General features: G+C 36.3%; 2 protein-coding genes across 2 annotated transcripts in view; both read left to right on the top strand.

Moving 5' to 3' along the window:
• The first annotated feature begins 1,859 nt into the window (after positions 1-1,859).
• Positions 1,860-16,307, top strand: AMACR (alpha-methylacyl-CoA racemase). Its single transcript, XM_031963897.1, has 6 exons — positions 1,860-1,952; positions 2,402-2,675; positions 4,129-4,272; positions 6,392-6,552; positions 9,863-10,049; positions 15,110-16,307. Exons 1-6 carry the CDS (start codon positions 1,881-1,883, stop codon positions 15,517-15,519), a joined length of 1,248 nt encoding a protein of 415 aa, XP_031819757.1. The 5' UTR covers positions 1,860-1,880; the 3' UTR covers positions 15,520-16,307.
• A 123-nt stretch (positions 16,308-16,430) lies between these two features.
• The window catches only part of SLC45A2 (solute carrier family 45 member 2), a 67,840-nt gene continuing 62,841 nt past the window's right edge, over positions 16,431-21,429 (top strand). Inside the window, exons 1-2 of the mRNA XM_012543295.3 lie at positions 16,431-17,718; positions 18,535-18,714. Of these exons, the coding sequence (XP_012398749.1) occupies positions 17,334-17,718; positions 18,535-18,714 (565 nt within the window). The 5' untranslated portion in view covers positions 16,431-17,333. The remainder of the gene's footprint in view (positions 17,719-18,534; positions 18,715-21,429) is intronic.

The following is a 21,429-nucleotide window of genomic DNA, read 5'->3' as shown; positions in this document are numbered from 1 at the left end:
GTGAGGTGAAAAGGGAAAACAAACTTCTCAAGATATAGTAAGCCCAGACAGGGGATATTAGTCAGTGAGTAGGCCCCAGGGCAGAATTGTTTCATTCAATAATCGTTTACAAAAATAAATAGCACTTCCTTCTAGGAGCTTCCTTACTATCTAATGGAAACTGCAAGTATGACATACACTGGTTTTACCAGTTCAAGCAAGGAATGTGTTTGTAGTCTCAAGAGCAGTAAAATCAGAGGTATAACGTGTATGAATAATAAACAAGCAAAAGCAACCGGGATAGAGCGGGGGATGAAAGGCAGAGGGAGAGGCAGAAACAGAGACAAAGTTTGGAACTTGTCCTTTCTGATCAAATATTTAACCTCTCTGCACTGTGCCTTGATATCTGACATTTGGGTTATTATGCTGTCTTTTGCTCTGATTTCATAGGATTTCACAAACCAATCTATAAGAAAATTTGGGAAAGCCAATGGTTCTTCCTATAGGAAGAGGCTTAGTTCTAGAGTCAGAGCACCTGGGTTTATATTCCTGTTCTTAGTAGAATCAATATTTAAGATGTGACCTTGAACAAATAATTTAATTCTTCTAAGCCTTAGTTCCCCAACATATAAAATGATCTCTATATAAAACATGCATAATATATAAAACCATCTAATTTGGATTAGATGAACTCTAAGGTCCCATCTACCTACCAACATGCTAAAAATATTTAAGTCTATGAAAAAATCACATATATAACTATGACACACTTTTAAGTATTATGTGCATTAACATTTTTCAACGTTCCTAAATCTAGACAATCCACAAAACAATAACTCAATTAGTAGCCTTTGTGGTTTTTCTGAGATGCAAATGCTCATCTGGAAAATTCAACAATCAAGACCATATTAGCTAACTCCAACATAGCTATACTTCCACCTCCACCATAAATCCTCTACCTGCATTCACAAACTGCTATAGAAATAGGGATTTTCATCTCTATTTTGGGGAAAACATGAGAGTTGGGGAAGACATCTGAGTAAAATGGATCACAGAGTAGATCTCTTTGAATTTTCTTCCCATTTCCCTAAATTCTCCCTTGCCAACTTCCAAATATTTCCAAGTAATTTGTTATTTGCTATCTGCCAATTAAGAGATCCAGTCGAGGTGTTATTTATCTATGGTAAAAAGAACTTGCACTGACTATAAAGTCAAAAGAACCGAGATCCAACCTTACTCTGAAGCTTTCCTATCTTTGTGACCTTAGCAAGTCATTAAACCTCTGTCACTGATAAAATGAAAGGGAAAAATATCTAAGGATCTTTCTAGCTCTCAAACTCTATGAGATTCTGTCCCAGTCCTATTCTTATGCTCCACTGAGTTGGAGTATCTATGATTTATCTGTGCTCTGGCAAGTCCTGCCAATCTGAAGGCCCAGAGGCTTGGGACCATGACGTAACTGTGCTAATAAGGATGCTGAAACTCACATTTTTTTTTTTTTAATTTTAATTTTTGCCCATAGCCTTATGACTCATGAAGCCTTGTTGAGGTTTTGTGTTGAAGTTTGTTTAGCACATCCAAATAAAATCGGCGATCTTTTGGAGGGTAGGCTGCTGGGCAATAGAGTACAAAGTGGTCTCCTGGATTTGGGTTCTTGCCTCCGACATATGTGACCCGGAGCAGTTTACTCAACCTTTCGCCCTCAGTTTTCTCACCTGTACAATGAGGACAGTCAAAGCATTTACTCCACAGAGATGAATGAGATCTTTTGTTTATGCAAACCTTAATGTTCTGTATAAATGATTATAGTTCCCGATAGGGACGGACCTGTGATCTCATCGGTACCTGGAGCTTCGGGTGACGCAGATTGGCACCTCCTCTGCCACTAGAAAGCTGTTTAGATGGAGGGGAGTGGAAGGGAGGAGAAGGGGCGGAGAAGAAGAGGCGGGGAAGAGGAAAAAAGGAAAAGAGAGGTGAGTGGAAGGCGGAGAGGTGGAGGAAGGAAAGGAGGGGGGGGGGTAAGGGAAAAGGGAGGGATGAGAAAGGAGGAAGAGAAGGGAAGGTGAAAAGGGGGAGCACAGGGAGGAGAAGGAAGGAGAGACGGGGAGGGGGTGAAGAGGGAGGAGGAGCAGACGAAGAGAGGAAGAGAGGGAGGAAGGGAGAGGTGAAGAAGGCAAGGGAAAGGAAGGGAGGGGAGGGGTTAAAGAATAATCCTACTCCATCTCTACAGAACTGCACCTCGCTCTATTTAAGGACGTTAGACTTCACTTTGGCCACTGCGCAGGCGCTCCCCCCAACCCCGCGCAGGCGCCCCCCCCACCCCGCTCAGGCGCCCCCCCCAACCCCGCGCAGGCGCACTAAGGGAACAGCTTTGGCTCCATGCCTCTCTCAGGGGTTATTTAATGGCTGTCCCTCCCGTCAGGAGGCGCCCTCAGACCTGGAAAGGTCAACTATGGCTCTCCAAGGGGTCCGCGTGCTGGAGTTGGCCGGCCTGGCCCCAGGCCCCCACTGCGGCATGATCCTGGCCGATTTCGGGGCTCAGGTGATACGTCTCGACCGGCTGGGCCACCAGGGCAAGACATGGATGGCCCGAGGCAAGCGGTCCTTGGCCTTGGACTTGAAGCGGCCCGAGGGGGTGTCCGTAATGCGTCGGCTCTGCAAGCGGATGGACGTGGTGATGGAGCCCTTCCGACCCGGTGAGCGCGAGAGCCGTCCACGCCCTGATCCGCCCTCCTTCCCCTCCCCCCCCGCCAGGCTCGCCCCCTCCCCCAGCTTTTCTCCTGCCGAGGGCGCCTCCCTGCGCCCTGGCGCACTCCCTCCCCACTTCCCCCTTTCTGCCGTCCTCTGGGTCCCCTCCTCCCCCTCTCCCCAGCGTCCTCCTTCCGCCCGGCCCCTCTGCTCTTCTCCTCGTGCCCATTCCTTCCCCTTCTCCCTCCGCCCCGCTCCCTCGCCTCTCCCCAACCTCTCTGTCCCCCCCTCCCTCCCCCCTGCCCCTCCCCACTTCCTTTGCCCGAGGGTGGGTCGGCTTTGTCCGACAGCCGACAAAGGACCCCCACCCTCCTTATCTGAACCCCATGAAGTGCTGGAAAGAGCCTTAAAAAGATCAGCTAGTCCACTTGGCTTGGGGAAGCTTAGGGACGGACCTCAACTTTCCCCCTTTCTCTAAATGACTAGAGATTAGAGAATGTTTCATTTACGGCTTTGTACCCCCAACACCCTGTATATCCAGCGGGGGGCGCTGTACTTGTCAAAAGATTCTTTGTGAGAGGCAGGGGTCTTAGGAGTCAGAAAGACTGATTTAAATAGGTGAAACTCCCAATATATATATTTTGTGAGGGATAGAAATCCTATCCGAAAATGACTACTCAGAGACCTCTCGAAGTAAAAAGCAGAGAAGTTGTTTATTTAATTAATTCTCGTGAGAATGAGCGATTCCACCGCGAGGAGGGAAAGAGAGCGAGCTCACGGTAGAAGGGCTGAAGAAGGAGATGCAGTTTTTATAGGTTTTAGTTACAAAGGATTAAGATTACATCATGAGTTGGAGAACATTAAGAAATAGGTGCCCCGCTCGCCTCCAATAATTGGGTGTTATTTGTGCCCAAAACAGCAGATTCCTACTTCCAGGAGGAACCATACATCAGGCAACTAATTGTCCAGATGTCGGTAACTTGAACAGCGATAAAGGTCATCATTCGAGTTTAAAAACAAATGTCTAAAATCTAAGTATATATTGGTTACCGCTCAACATACTTACGCAGGTCACAGAGACCTAGAGAAACTGCAAATACAGAGGAGGAAGTTAAACGTCCTTGGAAGTTAAGCTGCTGGAAGTTCTTCACCTTATCTCTACTATACATACACAGTATCATATATAATTGGAAAAAATATAACTTTTCAGATTTCTACTCTTTGAACCCATCTAGATATGCTGACATTAAAATGCATTTCTCTCTCTAAGCAAAATATATTGCTAGTCAGGTTTCGCAACTACCTCTTTGAAAAGACAATGATTTTTTTAGTTCCTAGGACTGTTCAAGCCAAACTTGAGTAAACATAAATAATCGTGTTTTTTTTTTCATAGCTTCTTAATGTAGTTAAACAAAAAAAAAAAAAAAAAAATGTGATTTGAAATGTTTTTATTCTACTTAGGTGTCATGGAGAAATTTGGACTTGGTCCAGAAATTCTGCTAAAGGATAATCCAAGACTTATCTATGCCAGATTGAGTGGATTTGGTCAGTTGGGAAGATTGTCTAAAGTAGCAGGTCATGATATCAATTTTTTGGCCTTGTCAGGTATGTTGGGGAATATAATTCAGTTTTGATTTTTACATTTTATTTACACCCACCCAAGGTCAAAGGTTTAATTCAGTTCAACAAGAAATTAGAAATATGATGATCAAGTATTTAATCTTCAACAGTCTTAGAGAAATATTTGTTCAACAAGGGACCAGTACAGAAAGACCCAGAAATTATAAACCGGCATTTTGTCTCTTTGTTGATCAAAGAGAAATGACTACTCAGTGGCAACATGATTTTAGAGTATGTTACTTTTTTTTTTTTTTAACATTTTTTTCCCCTTAGTTAAATGTAAAAACAATTTTTAACATTTGGGGTTTTGTTTTTAGTTTTGTTTTTTTTGCTTTTTAGTTCCAAATCCTATCTTTCCTTTCCTTCCCCTCTCCCTTCCCTAAGACAGTAACCAATCTGATATAGATTATAATCATGTACATTTCCACGTAAATCATTTTGTGCAAGAAGATTGAACAAAAAAAAAAAAAGGTGAAAAAAAATGCTTCAGTCTGTATTCAGATAACATCAATTCTTTCTCTGGAGGCAAATATTTTTCATCATGAGCCCTTTGGGATTGTCTTGGACCAGTTTTTCATTATATAATATTGTTACTCTATACAGCATTCTCCAGATTCTGCTCAATTCATCGTATCACTTCATGTCTTTCCAGATTTTTTTGAAATTGTCCTGCTTATTATTTCTTGTATTACAATAATATTACATTACAATCTCATACCATAACTTGTTTAGCAATTTCTTGATCCAAGTTTATACCACAAAAAGAGCTGCTGTAAATATTTTTGTATAGATAAGTTCTTCTCCTCATTGTCTCTGTCTCCTTTCTTTTATGTTCTCTCATTTATATAGCACTGGTATTTTTGAATTAAAGGTTATGCACTATTTTATAACCCTTTGGGCATAGTTTCAACTTGATCTCCAGAATGGTTGAACCAGTTCACCAGTCCACCAACAGTGTTTTAATGTCTCAGTTTTCCCACATCCCCTCCAACATTTATCTTTTTTTTTGCCATACATAATATTACTTTTGAACATCTGGGAGAAGATATTGGAAAACTTCAAGCAGTCTTGATTGCTTCATAAAAGCTGTTGAAGATACAATCATTTTTCTATGAATTCAACATAGGATTCAGCTAAACCAATCTTCCAATATTTCAAGGATGTATAATTTCATTGATGTAGTATCTACTAATGGATACTGAATTTTTTTCACAAAATCTTTCTTTGATTTAATGGACAGTCTTTGAGTTGCCATTGCTTAAAAATTCATCACTTTGTTTTGCCATGTGATTATAGCATATTGCCAAATGATGAAAAGTAGAATAAAAAACTTGATTGAAGTTATAGATGATTAAAAAGGGAAGTGGACCTATTTAAGATTGAGGGATCACAGTGGGACACCTTGAGTGCCTCCCAGGTGTCCATGATGTATTAAATGAATCAAAAGAAGTCTGAAAGTACTTTGTCTCAGTCCTCTGAAGGGGGAAAGGGAAGGTACAAACATTAAGTGTCTAGTCTACTACATGCCCATTACTATTCCAAGCGATTCATATCTTATTTGATTCTCAGAACAACTCTGTGAGATAGCTGCTATTTTTTACCCATTTTACAATTGAGGAAATGGAAGCATATGGAGGCTGCATTGCAAAAATTGAATAGGAGAAGTAGAATTGTGGAAAGAGTCCCTGAACCTGTAAAATTGTCAAGTTTAATTACATTTGATCTTACCCCAGATGAGCCAATCAGATAAAGTAATGCTTTATATGAGAAATTTTTTTTTTACTGTAATATGGAATAATAATGTTTATTAATGTCCTGAACTCTGTTAGTAAAAATATAAAAGATGGTACCACAAGCAACTGGATTAGGATTTGAGAAAACACAGGTTGATTTATAAGAAATATTGAGAAAACTGTCCTTTATTTATTTGTCTTTACAAATGAAAGAGAAGGCTGTCTTCTAGATTTAAAAAAAAAAACACTTATTTTTGAAAGGCTAAAATACTTTTGATTTTGAAAAGCTCAGATTTTGATTTGAAATAGGCTTAAATTCACAGGGTAATTTATCTCAGTTGCCTGACTTAACTTTCTTTTTAAATGTATAGGTGTGCTGTCGAAATTAGGGAGGAGTAATGAGACTCCTTATGCACCCTTAAATCTTCTGGCTGACTTTGGTGGTGGTAGTTTGACATGTGCATTGGGTATTGTGCTGGCTCTTTATGAACGTACACAGTCTGACAAAGGTCAGGTCATTGATGCAAATATGGTAAGTTTCCATGTATTTGATGTAAATTAGGTATCATAACTACTAGCTTCAAATGGAAAATAGCAATGGCTTAAGCAAACTATTTTTTTTCTAATTAGTGGAAAAAATAATCATGGATGTTATATTGGTACATTAGGATTCTGAGACCATCTAGTCCAACAGTCTCATCAATTGCTTGCTCTTATTCTACCATTTCTTTTTGCTTTGTCATAAGATGATTGGGATGCAAAAGGTAAAGAGAGATCATCATGGAAGTTTCCTAGTTAATAAGAAATGTCATCAAGGCTGAGTAAGTTTGTTCTACTTATTAGCTAACAGGCAGTTAAAGATCTTATAGAGAAAGCTCAAAGGCTGATGGGAGCATTTTTTTTTCCTGAGGCAATTGGGGTTAAGTGACTTGCCCAGAGTCACACAGCTAGAAAATGTTAAGTATCTTGAGGTCACATTTGAACTCAGGTTCTCCTAACTTCAGGACTGGTGCTTTATCCATTCTGCCACCTAGCTAGATACCCCAGAAGCATTTCTTTAAAAAAAAAAAAAAATTAGTTTTGAAACTGAAAAGCTTATCTAGACCATAGATAAAACTCTAGAACTCTTCAAGTTATATCACAGATATTTCCTAATATATATGACTCTTCCCAACCAAAGAGCCCTTCCTTGTAACAGCAAAAAAAACCCAAAAACCAAAAAACACAAAGTTGCCTGAACTATGGTGTCTATCGATATATGCAACATTATACACACCTTGACCACCACTTCTCCATAGAAAGGGAGGTGCATTTTGTTATTCTCTATATCAAAGACTCACCATTACAATTATTTAATTCCTTTCCTTGTAATACTCTTATTACTGTATCCTGTTTTATGGGAGCAATCTATGAAACGTGAATACAAAATTTGACTCAATTCCTTTTCTGCTTCTATAAGTGAAAAGTGGATGAATTCTGAGAATTCTAAAGTTTTTAGATTTCCTAGAAATTTTAATCTAACTATTGATATTCATGATATAATAGGAAATGTGTTGTATTTGACTTCAGAGGACCTTTGTTTGAATTCTAGCTCTACCTTGTGCTATGTATATAATGTCTAGTCATTCACTTCCCTTTTCTAGCCCATGTGTTATGGGCCAGAACTCTGAACTTAAAACGATTCTTACAAGGTGTTAAGCCAGTGGAATTGACCCATTGGCCCATAATGCCCATGTTTTCCTCATCTATCAAGTGAAGTAGTTGGACCTGACATCTCTAAATCCATGATCTTAGAAGATGATTACATGACTCTTTTGAAGGAAATGATAAAGCCAAAATAGAGAATACTGAGAGCAGAGCCTTGGAGAATGCCTACATTCATGCCAGGGAAGAGTTTAAAAAAAAATCAGTAGAGATAAAAAAGAAAAATTAAAAACAGGTTGGAGAAGGATGAGAGTCCAAAGGAGTAGAAATTCTCAACAATAACAACTCATATTTCTCTAACACTCTAAGGACAACAAAACATTTTTAAAATACGTTGTTTCATTTAATTCTTACAACACTAGGAAGTCGGCACTATGAACAACTCTCCTCATTTTATATATCAGTTATTTGTCCAAAGTCACAAAGCCTAGTGAATGTCTGAAACTGAATTAGAACTCTAGTGTTCTTAACTCCATTATGCCACAAAAGAAATAGGGAGACAAAGTGGAGCAAAGACTTGGAAAAGACTATTTAATTTGGTAGTTGGTAATCTTTGAGACAGTAGTTTTGAGAGAATGTCAGGGACTGAAACCAGATTGCAAGAATTTGAGTGAGTAGGTGATGAAGGTAGTAGAAGCAATATATATATATATTCTTTGTCAAGAAATTTAGCCAACAGCAAAAAAGGAGGAGATGGTAGTTGGAGAGTATAGTAGGGCTTAGAAATAATTTTGGGGGACAGCTAAGTGGCGCAGTGGATGGAGTACCAGCCCTGAAATCAGGAGGACCCAAATTCAAATCTGCCTTCAGACACTTAACACTTCCTAGCTGTGTGACTCTGGACAAGTCACTTAACCCCAATTGCCTCTGCAAAAAAAAAAAAAAGAAAAAAGAACTCATTTCTGCTTTTTAGAGTAGGAGCAAGCAGAGGAAGAGAAGATGACAGAGAGGGTTCGATCAATAGAACAAGGCTCCATGGAAAAAGAGATGGAATATAATCATTGGCACAGATAGAGATGTTAACCTTTGCAAGGAGAAATACGTCCTCTGAGAGATGAATGAAAGCATGGAAAAGTTTGGAGGTGTTGAAGGACATTGAAAAAATGCCTTTTGGATGGTCTTGAATAAAATAAGAGGCAAATTATCTGCTGAGAATATGAAGGCCAGAAGTTATCCATTGTTTGCATAAAGCTTCCTAGAGTGACTATTGTAGAAAAACTTGTAGAAAAACAGAATTTTACTATACAATTTATGGGAAATTTAGATACTGAAGTCATAACAACCAAAAACAAAGAAATGGTTAGGTCATGTGTAGACAGCCTTTAGGGCATGGAGCATGGAATGAAATAATTCCCTGCTGGACTAATCACAGCTTCCTGATTCAATAAGGAGGAGATCCTGCTGGGTAGATAGCATGGGGAAATGAGTAGGCACGTGGCCAAGATTTGAAGCACACTTTGGACTCATCCTAGCTATGAGATCTTGAGCAAGTCACTTAATGTTTCTCAACCTTAATTTCTTCATTTGTAATATAAGGGAATTAGGCTTGATGACCTTTTAGGCCCCTTCTAGCTCAGAATATATTTAAATTCCCTTAAAAACAAGTCCTGTTCAGAAGCAACTACACCCAAAGAAAGAGCACTGGGAAATGAATGTAAACTGTTCGCATTTTTGTTTTTCTTCCTGGATTATTTCTATCTTCTGAATCCAATTCTCCCTGTGCAACAAGAGAACTGATAGGTTCTGTACACATATGTTGTATCTAGGATATATTGCAACATATTTAACATATATAGGACTGCTTGCCATCTAGGGGAGAGGGTGGAGGGAAAGAGGGGAAAAATCGGAACAGAAGTGAGTGCAAGGGATAATGTTGTAAAAAATTACCCTGGCATGGGTACTGTCAATAAAAAGTCATTATAATTAAAAATAAATAAATAAATAAATTTGGATCAAGGGGGAAAAAAAGTCCTGTTTTTCTAATGTGGAAAATATTTCCCTACCAATTCTTAGAGGAGCTCCCCTTCTGTCCCTCAAACAACCCAATCTAATGAAGCTAATTGTGTTTTTCACAATGTGAACAATCTATATCATCTATTTCATTTAGAAACAAAATGACACATATTCTTTTTTTCTAGGTGGAAGGAACAGCATATCTAAGTTCTTTTCTGTGGCATTCAAAAAATTTAGTATTCTGGAACCAGCCTCGGGGAAAGAATATATTAGATAGTGGAGCACCTTTCTATGAAACTTATAGGACTTCAGATGGGAAATTCATGGCTGTTGGTGCCATAGAACCTCAATTCTATGCATTGCTGATTAAAGGTAATGAGTTTTGGGAAATCCTTGCTTGTTTGTTTGTTTTATGTAAAAGTATATTGGCAATGTAGCTGAGAGCTTCTTTTGAGTCTTACATTATTTTGAAATTTGCATTTAAACTGTTGGTTTCCTGTGAGTTTATATTCTGAATAACCAACATATATTATAATTTACTTTAAAATTTAATTTTAAAGCTCATATTTTTCCCAATTTAAATTTACTCTTACTTCTTGAATTTTGAAGAATATCTGAGTTACTATTAAAGACCCTTTTAGGTACTTAAAATATCTTTCATTTAATTCAACATATATTTATTTATTACTGTACTAATGCTGCAGGATAAAAATACAACCTTGTTGTAGTGACTTCTTATACCCAATAGAAGCCCTTACTCTTGCTTTATAACTCACTCACTTCTTCAAATACTTTTAAACAAATCCTGATTTTATTTCGGTAAATACTCTCTCTACCAACACGTATCCAAACTCTTCTTCCATGCCTTAGTGAATCATAACTGTAACCAAAAAGAAAAATCATCACCTAGTGAGCAAACTTTTGGTGGTCAAACTATCTGAATTTAGCTAGATTGCTACTCAGATAATGGGCACACAGCTTGTCATTTCATGCTAGTACTTGCCAGAAATTGTACTCTGCTGACATTGGAATAGTATTTAAAAGATGAAGTCATCTACTCATCCTGTTCTTTTATAGACCCCAGAACTATTTATAAGTTGGGTGATTCATCAATTTATAATCCATATAGAATCACAGCAACAATGATTCCCCCAAGCTGTTCCCTACAACTGGAATATATCTTTTTAATGCTGATATTCTGTAGCAGCTGATCCTGGAACACCACAGTCTCAGAAGAATAATAATCACAGATGATCCACAGGACAATGGGAAATATAAGTGGTCAGGAGTGTAAAAGAAAGAAAAATGTTTCTTTATTTTAATATAAAAGATTCTTAAATTAATAACTTTTATTTTTATTAAATAAAAATAAATAAATAAAAAATTAATAATGGTATATGTCATTGTACTATTCTTAATACATTTCCCATATCCTCACATTAGTAAGCCTGCTCTTCAAATTTTGCTCACTAACTGAATAATTGTGCTAAAGGTTATTTCATTCATCTATGTTAGAATCTTTCTAAGTTAAATCTTCTTTCAGAGATAAATCAATTAAGATGTGTTTAAAAGAACTAATATTATACAGTATAAATAAGGTAAGCTCTTTTTAGCATAATATATTTGTCTATTTTAAATGTATGACCTTAATGTTACCTTATATTGGTACAGCTAGATGGCACATTGTATAGATTGCAGGCTTGGAGTCAGAAAGAGTTGAATTTCAAATCCAGCCTCAGAAGCTAAATAGTTGTGTGACACTGGGCAAATCATTTAATCCTGTTTGCCTCATTTTCCTCATCTGTAAAATGAGCAATAACAACATTGCATTAAATAGTTTTAATCAAAGCTATTAGCTTATAATATGAGGTATGCTTATTTGCCAAGGATCATAAAAAAATCTTTAAAATAGTTGGTATTGATACTAATTTGACCAACTTCTAAGTGAGAAATGCAAAAAGAAATATAGTGATTGATCTAAACAGTCTAAGTTCTCTTTCTTTCTTTCTTTTTTTGCTGAGGCAATTGGGGTTGTGACTTGCCCAGGGTCACACAGCTAGGAAGTATAAGTCCCTTTCCATATCACTAACATGGAAGCCAAAAAAGCTAATATGATAGCAGGGGTAAGTGTGTGTGACTGCGTTAGAACCATACTCCCACAGTTCTCTGATTTGGTGACACTGTAGTTGATGTGCATTGTGTTCTAAGTGCCACATTTTAGGAAGGACACCTGTAGGCTGGGATAGTGTCCACAGGAGGGTGATCAGACCTTAAGGATCATGCCATACAAAGACCTGAATAGGTTTGGCTTTAAGAAGAGAAGACTGAGGTTGGGGAAGGAAAGTATCTTCAAGGATGTGAAAGATTGTGATGTGAAAGAGGACAGATCTGTTTAGTCTGGCCTCAGAGAGCAGAATTAGGATAGTATATAGAAGCTGCAAAGAGATTTGAACTCACTGTTCAAATCTGATGTCAGTGTTGTAAGGGCTACCTCAGAAAGTGGTATGGGCCCTTCTCATTCACTAAAGGTTTTCAATAAATGGTTAGAGTGGAAGGGATTCTTATTCAGATATAGGTTGAACTAGATGGACTCTGAGGTCCCATCCCATGCTATGTTTTTTGAGTCTAGAATTTGTAAGCATGTAAATGAAATAGATGACCAAACAAAACAGTTTTGCTGGTAGTATTTTATATGCTGAAGCAATTCGTGCATTTGCTATAATCAATATTTTGGGTATCTAACCAATACCTTAATCTTTTTTTTTTGAAGAATAATTGATTGGAAGGATGAGTAATAGATTAATTTATATTACCGTTTCCTGAACAATGTGTCTAAAAGCTATCCATTTTGAAATAATCCCTAGTGCATTGTTATAATATATTGAGTTTCTTTGTGCTTATTTTGAGGCAGTTTTTTTTAACCTAAATATAGCAATTTTGATAAATAGGATTAGAGAAATAAGGAGAGATAGATATGTAGGTGTATATTTATATATGTGAATATTGTATGTGTGACATGCTTATGAAATAATGGAAAAAAATTGTAACACATATCAGAATTAAACCAAATGAATTTTGTAGCTTTCATATTAGAATGCCACTTAATATCATTGAACCTGTCTTTGATCAAAATATTTTGGAACTCTTCAAAGCTGTCTTTTCAGAATCTCTTGAGTATTCTCAGTTGTGGCAAATCTTTGTCCTTTAAGGATGTCCTCATTTTATAGATTAGAAAATTTAGACCCACTGAGATTATTTGTCTAAAATCACATGGGAGTAATAATACTTACATTAGTTTCACCTCGGATTCTTTGTATAAAGATCAGTTATGGTAACATAGGTCAAAGTGTTCTGAATCTGCAAATACATTTGAAAGTAAGGTAAATACTTACTATCAAATTACTCTTTGCATATTCTCCCATAGTCATCCTATCATAGCTCTCATGTTTATTTAAATAAAATCTTTCAAATGAATGAGAGAAAAGCAAAATGGTTTACCACAAATGGGAGATTCTTACTCTGCCTAGTGCTGCTAAGATAATTTGGATGGCTTTGTAGGTCTAAAAAATCTTCCTATTCCCAGATATGGGCAATGCAAAATTAAATTTCTGGGTTTTTTTCCAAAATTAAATTTCTCTGAAATTCTGCAGATAATTTATTTTCTTATAGTTACATGATTGTATTTTATCCATGAATATGGTGATTCTACTTTGAAACCATTATGTGTATACTTTTATTCCTTTAAAACTAAGATTGTTAGGGATAAAGTTGTCTGTCATATATTTTACAAGATTTATTCTAATTTTAAAGAAAATACTGTCATTAAAAAAATAGTTTATATATATGTACATACATCTATATCATCAAAATTACTCTTCAACTCCCTTCCCAGAGAGCCATCTCTTAAAACAAAGAAGTTTAGAAAAAATCAAAAAAAAAAAAAAAAAAAGAGAGAGAATAAGAAAAAAAAAACCTTACAATATATGCACATTTCACACCTGCGGATATAACCACCCTTCCCATACATATTCCACCCTCCCCCCTGCAAAAAAGAGCAAGGTGAGGATGCAGGCAGGTGGTATCTACTCACATGTTTTCTTTGGAGCAAGTTTTTTCTTTGTAATTTTCCAGCTTTTTTTTTTTTTTTTTTTTTTTTTTTTTTTTTTTTTTTTTTTTTTTTTTTTTTTTTTTTTTGCTAAGGCAATTGGGGTTAAGTGACTTACCCACAGTCACAGAGCTAGGAAGTGTTAAGTGTCTGACATCAAATTTGAACTCAGATCCTCCTGACTTCAGGGCTGGTAGTCTAATCCACTGCGCCACCTAGCTGCCCCCAGCATTTATTTTTGATAATTTTATGGTGATTCTTTTTATTTACATTATTATCATTGGGTATATTATTTTCTTGTCTCTTCTTCAGTTTCCATCACATCATACTTTTTTCCCTATGTTTTTCAGTTTTGGCAATATCCATCTTTTTTTATAAATTATATTTTATTTTCCCCAGTTATAATTTTTTTACATTTGCTTTTAAAACTTTGAGTTCCAGTTTTTTTCTTCCTCTCTTATATAAAACATTTCCATAAAAGCCATATTGCAAAAGAAAACTTAAATTCCGCCCCCCCCAAAAAAAAACCCTCAAGAAAAATAAACTAAAAAAAGAAGTATGCTTCAGTCTGTATTCAGATACAATCATTTCTTTCTCTGATTATGGATAGTATTTTTTACCATAAGTCTTTCAGAGTAGTCTTGGATCATTGTATTGCTGAAAATAGCAAAGTCATTCACAGCTGATCATTCCATGTTTCTATTATTTTTCTGAAAGCATTTTGGTCATCAATTCTTATAGAACTGTAGTATTCACATAATTTCACATACCCCAATTTATTCCGCCATTCCTCAATTGATGAGCATCCCCTTAATTTCCAATTCTTTTCCCCAAGAAAAGAGCTGCTATAATTATTTTTGTGGATAAAGGTCCTTTTCCTTTATTTTTTTTTTTTTTTTAGTCTCTTGGGATACATAGTTAGTAGATGTATTGTTAGATCAATGGATATGCATGTAAATCATATAGTTTTAATTATAAATATCAAATTATAAGTATTGTAACTTTAGAGAATTATAATCATAGAGAATTGTCCTGTTATGAACAATTTTTAAAAAATTAACATTTAGGATAACATTGTACTTCTGCAAACAAAGAGAAAACTAAACTCAGATTGGCTGTAGACTATTTTTTTTAAACAAGACATAATCATATAATATATGCAGTTGGCCCTCTTGTCGTGTAGTACGCACCTAACACAATATACATATATATTGAATCTTTTTTGGGTTGGTGACAGTCAACTTACAGCTCATTATAATTAATGGTATGGCTTAATCAGTACCAAAGCACGGTCAGTAAATAAGATTGTCATATTTTTTCTCATCAGGACTGGGATTAAATTGTGATGAACTTCCAAATCAGTTGAGTATTTCTGATTGGGAAGAAACAAAGAAGAAATTTGCAGATGCTTTTGCAAAGAAGACACAGGCAGAATGGTGTAACATCTTTGATGGTACAGATGCTTGTGTGACTCCCATTCTGAGTTTGGAAGAAGCTGCTCTTAATGAACATAACCAAGAACGAGGCACTTTTTTCACTGACGAACATCATAATGTGAGCCCCAGACCTGCTCCTTTGCTCTCAAGAACACCAGCTATTCCTTCTACCAAAAGGGATCCAATGGAAGGAGAACACACCAAAGAGATACTTCAAGAATTTGGGTTTAGCGAGGATGAGATTAATCAGCTTGATTCAGATAAAATTATTGAAACAAGTACACCAAAAGCTAATCTGTAAACTCATAATTATAAAGCTTAGTAGATTTGAAGAATGAACTTCTGATGCAAGGTGATAATTAAAACTTTATACATGGAAATAGGAAATTATGATATTATATTTGTTGTTATAGTCTAATCAGAATAACTAATAACTGAAAAATTATTTGAGTTGTACAATTATGCTAAAATTCATTACAGATTTTTCCATAGGAACTTTTGGCTTAAGACTGTTGTATTTTTAGGGTAATGCTCACACCAGATGCTTGGATATAAAAGATGTTTTTTAACTCATTTTTTGAATGTTTTTGCTAATGTTGAGAACATGGAAGTGCCTTTAATGTTTTCAAATGAATTAAAAGTCATTTTGTAAAACATAAAAATCTTATTTAATAAGGTTCAGTGATGCCTTAAGACAAAAATAGGAAAAATCCAGTGGTCTTCATCAAGTCTAATTTGTACCTGGAGCACCTTCCCTCTTTGAGAAGCAACTGAACAACAACAAAAAAAAAACCTACTTCATAAATATGCAAAAAAGAATTTAAAGGTTTTCCTTAGCACCCTCCACCATAATCTACCTAACTGCGTATTATAGAGACATTTCCCTAACACCCTCAGGTGTTCTCCACTACTTCCATTGATTCTTTCAAAAGCAATGAAAATCCTCCCCTCTGCTTGTTTCCTTGTGTTTCTGACTAGTGAATCACTTTCCTTCATGTCTTCCTGCCCCCATCTACTTTTGCTTTTTTTAGACTGCTCTTCCAACTTCCCCACTGATCTCTACTCAATAAAGGTTGAAAACACAATTGAGCCATATGCCATCCTTCTATCTTGAACTGGAAAAAGCCTTGAGCTAAAGACTGATGGTGTTCATTGCCATGAGAAAAACTTTTGGAGAAAGCACTTCACCAAACACAAAAATTTAGTTCTCCAGCCATAATTCAGTGGTTGTCATGGAGATTATGGAAGAAGGTGATGGATTTTAGGGAATACCATCTACTTTATTTTTATTGTTAGTTATCTCTGCTGACCTTTGTTATTAGGAAGTACCTATTTTCTAATGTTTCCCCAACATTTAGTCAATTTACCATAACCATAACTTTGAAGCCAGTTGGGGTAAACAGAAACCCTACATCTTGATACTGGGCATCATGATGCTGCTGAATATGACATTGTACCTCAGCAGAGATGTTGTTGTTTCAGGTAAGTGAACTTCATGATCTAGCCAGGCAAAAATAACTTTGTGAAATGGTAATAATTTGTTTTATCCTTTAAATGGGTTTTGATCGAAACAGATCACATCTCCCAGGCTATGAGAAAGCTGGTATTTGGGAGTGACAAGTTCTAGAACTTTGATAGTTCTTAATAATGTTTAATATATTAGGAAACTCTGAAGTTAGGAAAACTAATCCACTGTTTTTTTTTTAGGGTCTCTTTAGCATAAAGATAGCTTTAGAAAAAATCTTTTTTTAGTTGGGGGGAGGTTTCTGCATTTTGAGCAATGTTTTTTTTTTCTTTTTAAATTGAGAAATGACTAGGAAAATTAAAGAAAACCTTTCTCAGACTGTTCAAACATTCCAAGGGGGGGGTGGGGGAGAGGGAGAACTCATTGCTGCTAATCTCCGTCATGCTTTCCCACTCTCCCTCCCTTCTTCCTTGATCATAACTTGTGATCTTGGAGGCATGAAAGAATTTGAGCCCTTCCCCCCTCCTGAGCATCTCCTCCTCCTACTTCCTAGCCAGCCAGGACCCATGTCAAAAAGGGTCTGTTGTGCAAAACTTTGAGCTACTCCCAAGAGGTGGTGGTATTGTAGTGAGGAACTTTACTTTCCAGGCATGAGTGACAGCAATGGTCAGACTAGGATTCAAAAGTACACATCCCTAGCTAAATTTGGCGTCTTTAACTACACTGAACTCCCTAGAAGATCTACAGGCAGACTTATCATGCATAGCATGGCTATGTTTGGCAGGGAATTTTGCTATGCTGTAGAAGCTGCTTATGTGACCCCAGTGCTGCTCAGTGTGGGCCTGCCCAAAAGTCTGTATAGTATGGTTTGGCTCATTAGTCCCATCTTAGGCTTCATGCTGCAACCAGTAGTGGGATCAGTCAGTGACCACTCTAAATCCAGTTGGGGCAAACGGAGGCCCTACATCTTGACACTGGGCATCATGATGCTGTTGGGCATGGCATTGTACCTCAACGGGGATGCTGTCATTTCAGGTAAGTGAACTTTATGATCTAATTAGGTAAAAATAAGTTTGTATCTTATTGTGAAATGGTAATAATTTGTTTTATCCTTTAAATGGGTTTTGTTCAGAACAGATCACATCTCCCAGGCTATGAAAAAACTTGTTTAGGATGACAAGTTCTAGAACTTTGAAAGTTCTTGATAGTGTTAAATGCATCAGGAAATTTCCATTTAGAAAATTATGTGGATAAATCCTAAATAGAATTATAAATTGAGTTTTCCTTTGAACTTAAATACCCATCTAAATAATTGAATCAAATACGTATTTTCAACCAACCATTATAAACACAAAATTAATAACCACTGTCATTTAAATTAGAGACAATTTGACAAAGCTGGCAAAGTATCAAAATGTCAATCCAAGGAGGAATTTTTACAAAGTCAAACTTCTACAATAGGTCTATTTCCTTTGCCCTAATCATTAAGATGCAGTTTGAAATGTATTTTGTTAAATGTTTCATACAATGTTAAAAATGAAAGGAACCTTACAGGTCTAGTCCACCCCCTCACTTTAAAGGGAAATAGTTGGAGATTAGAGTAGTACAAGTCCAAGACCACACACTAGCAGAACTGAGATTCAATAGTGGATAAAAAATTTCATAAAGAAAGGATTGAAAGATGATAAAACAGGATATATCACTGCAGCTACTATTCTCTTCAGCTAGATGACAGGTTGCCTCAGTAGATATTTTAAATGAAAATAAGACCATGGCAATCCTGGATGGATTGTGTAAAATATCCTTTGCTGAAACTAAATGGTTGGAGAGATATTTTTGTTTCTTTTTCAGCTATGATTTCAAAGCCAAGCAAAAAACTGACCAACTGGGCCATAACCATCACCATGCTGGGTGTAGTGCTCTTTGACTTTGCAGCTGACTTTATTGATGGCCCCATCAAAGCTTATTTGTTTGATGTTTGCTCCCATCAGGATAAAGAGAAGGGTCTCCATTACCACGCACTTTTCACAGGTATGGCATAAAAGTGCTTTCCTTTTTTTTTTTCTTTTATTCTTCCATAAAGGGGAGGAGTTTTGTGGGAGAAGAAAATAAAGTGTGGTTGCAGTTTTCTTTCTTGGCTTTGTTCATCTTTTTGAATGAATAGATCAGTTGATCTGGTGCCACTATCACGAGGGCCTTGTTTTTAGATCCATTTTTCTGGAGAAGGTCAACTTGTGACTGGGGCTGTCAGATTTTCCGGAAGGAGAATGATATAAGGAAATCCATAAATCATATTTTTGATGAAATGAACAAAAACCTTCAGCTTTTTATATATGTTGCATACAAGTATAATGTTTTCAGATTTCTATTTGGATAAACAGTATGCAAAACTTCCATACTCTAAGAAGAACATGGGCATATAACCTGCTTATTTGAAATCTAGAACTGTTCTTCCTTCTGGGAGATGGATAGTATCTTTGCTCTCCTCTTTTCCTCAGTTCTGGGTCATGGAAAATAGAAAACTTTATGTAAAATATTCTGGTCACATCACTCATCTCAGTTATACTTCTTTTGTACTAGACAGTAATGAAAGGTTGAGAAATAATCATTTTGTAAGGAAGACATGTTCAGTTTTGTCTTTAGGTTTAATGACCTGAAAAGTTGTAAAAACATTGACAAAGATTCCAATATATATTAATTGTATGCCATTATTTTTTACCAGCCTCTGCTGATCAGGAAAAATGTACCAATGGTAATAATAATCAAGAAGCATTTATTAAAGAGCTTGTTGTATGAGGTTGAGGTAGAGATAGTAATAGGGAGCAGATATAGAGGAACCCGGGCAGAAATATAAGATAGTCCATGCCTGCAAGGAATTTATAGTCTAGTTAAGGAGATTAAATTCAATTAAACAAGCTTTTATGAAATGATTACTTTGTTCTAGGCACTGCTGATTTATGACATTCATACATGACATAGTTAAATCACACTATTTTGTCCTTTTCTGTTGTGTCCAAGTATTCATGAACCCATTTGGGGTTTTCTTGGCAAAGATACTGGGGTGGTTTGCCATTTCCTTCTTCAGATAATTTTACATATGAGGAAACTGAGGCAGTCAAGGTTAAATGACTTGCCCAGAATCATATAGCTAGTAAGTGTCTGTGGTCATATTTGAATTCAAGAACATGGGTCTTCTCAACTCCAAACAGAACATTCTGTTTTTGAATTAACTAAAAATTTAATGTCCTGGTGGTTAATCTAGTAATCAAAGAGTCAAAACTAATTCAGAGCTTTGCTTGAGGGATTGAGGAAGGAACGAAGCTGGAAAAACGGCTGGAGTTGGTATACTGGGCCTAGCTTCCAGGTCATTTTGATCTACAAAGAGATAATAATTAAGTCCTTTCCAGCAAAGAGAAATTACAGAAAGAAAACAGAAGAGGGTTCAAGGCAGAATTCTGATAAGTCCATGTTTAGAAGCCAGAAAGAAAAGGATGACTCAGAATGGAGACTAAGAATATAAAAATGGGGAGAAAGACAGTTTCTAGAAGGAGGGACTGGTCAGCAAAGTCAAATACTGAAGAAAGCTCAATAGGATGAGAACTGAGAAAAAGGTCATTGGACTTAGCAGTGAGGAAAGATTTCCCTGATAACCTTAGCTAGAACAGTTTCAATCTGAAGCCAGATTATAAGGATTTAAGAAGAAAGAAGAAGAAAAAACAATGAATTCAATGTTTTTTTTTCTTTTTCATTTAATTTTTTTCAATTAACATTTATTTTATCATCTTCCTTTTTCTCTATCCCAATTGGGCAAAAACAAAACAATAAACAACCCTTATAACAAATATGTATAGACAAGCAAATTCCCACATTGGACATGCACACAAATGTATGTCTCAATCTGCATCTTAAATCTCTCATCTTTCTGTCAGGAGGTAGATAATCTGTTCAGCCTTAAAGATTAGAAAATTTGGGTAGGGAAGGAACAAATTGTTAAAGAAGCAACTTCTTCAGAGGAAATGGGATGTAATAAGTCAAAAGCACAAGTAAAATAGTTGACTTTGGTCAGAAGGATTCTTCTGAAACTGAAAGAAGAAGAGAAAATGTGGGACAACATTCAAGAAATTCAAATTATAGAATTATGAAAAAGGGAATTTATGATGATTCATCGCAACTTTCTCTGTTCTCTATAAAGTGAGGTCCTCCGAGATTAGAGTGGGAAAGAAGATGGTAGTATTGCTTTGGGAACAGAAGAGGTATGGAACAGAAACTGAACGAAGTGTGACAAATAGTCTATCAGGAAAGTGTAAAATCAGTTGGTTTGCATCAGTGAGGGCCAAGTTGAGATAATAAACATTTTTAATGGACTAGGCATGGGAGTTTCCTCCAGCATCAGGAGAATAAGAATAAAAAGATGGCCAATGGGAATAATCCAAGGTTGAAATTTTTAAGGGAATGACTAGTGATGGGATAGGGGGGCAAAGGATTTGAAAGTCAATAACACCGTAAAATTGAAGTATATGATTATAGCATCAAAATAGAAGAGAAAGGAAAGTGAGATCAAACAGGGAAGGATATTAATTGAAGATTGTGATGAGGATGAAAAATAGGTTTGGAAGAGATAAATTGCAGCACAGATGGAATAATAGGAGATTATGGTTAGAGAAATTTGTGAGTTCTGGATTTTTTGAGACTAAAAATTTGGTGATGATGAAGTCAAATGTATTCTCATATATATATGCCCATGGC

The sequence above is a fragment of the Sarcophilus harrisii genome, chromosome 1 (genome assembly GCF_902635505.1).
Source record: "Sarcophilus harrisii chromosome 1, mSarHar1.11, whole genome shotgun sequence".
In the NCBI taxonomy this organism is placed as follows: domain Eukaryota; kingdom Metazoa; phylum Chordata; class Mammalia; order Dasyuromorphia; family Dasyuridae; genus Sarcophilus; species Sarcophilus harrisii.
The sequence above is the reverse complement of the archived record's forward strand: the minus strand, read 5'-3'. Positions and strand labels throughout refer to the sequence as shown.

Coding starts and splice junctions, on each gene's coding strand:
- AMACR (XM_031963897.1), top strand. CDS start 1,881: ATGGAGGGGAGTGGAAGGGAGGAGAAGGGGCGGAGAAGAAGAGGCGGG. Junction 6,553..9,862: donor AGGTCATTGATGCAAATATG/GTAAGTTTCCAT, acceptor CTTTTTTTCTAG/GTGGAAGGAACAGCATATCT. Junction 10,050..15,109: donor CTATGCATTGCTGATTAAAG/GTAATGAGTTTT, acceptor TTTTCTCATCAG/GACTGGGATTAAATTGTGAT.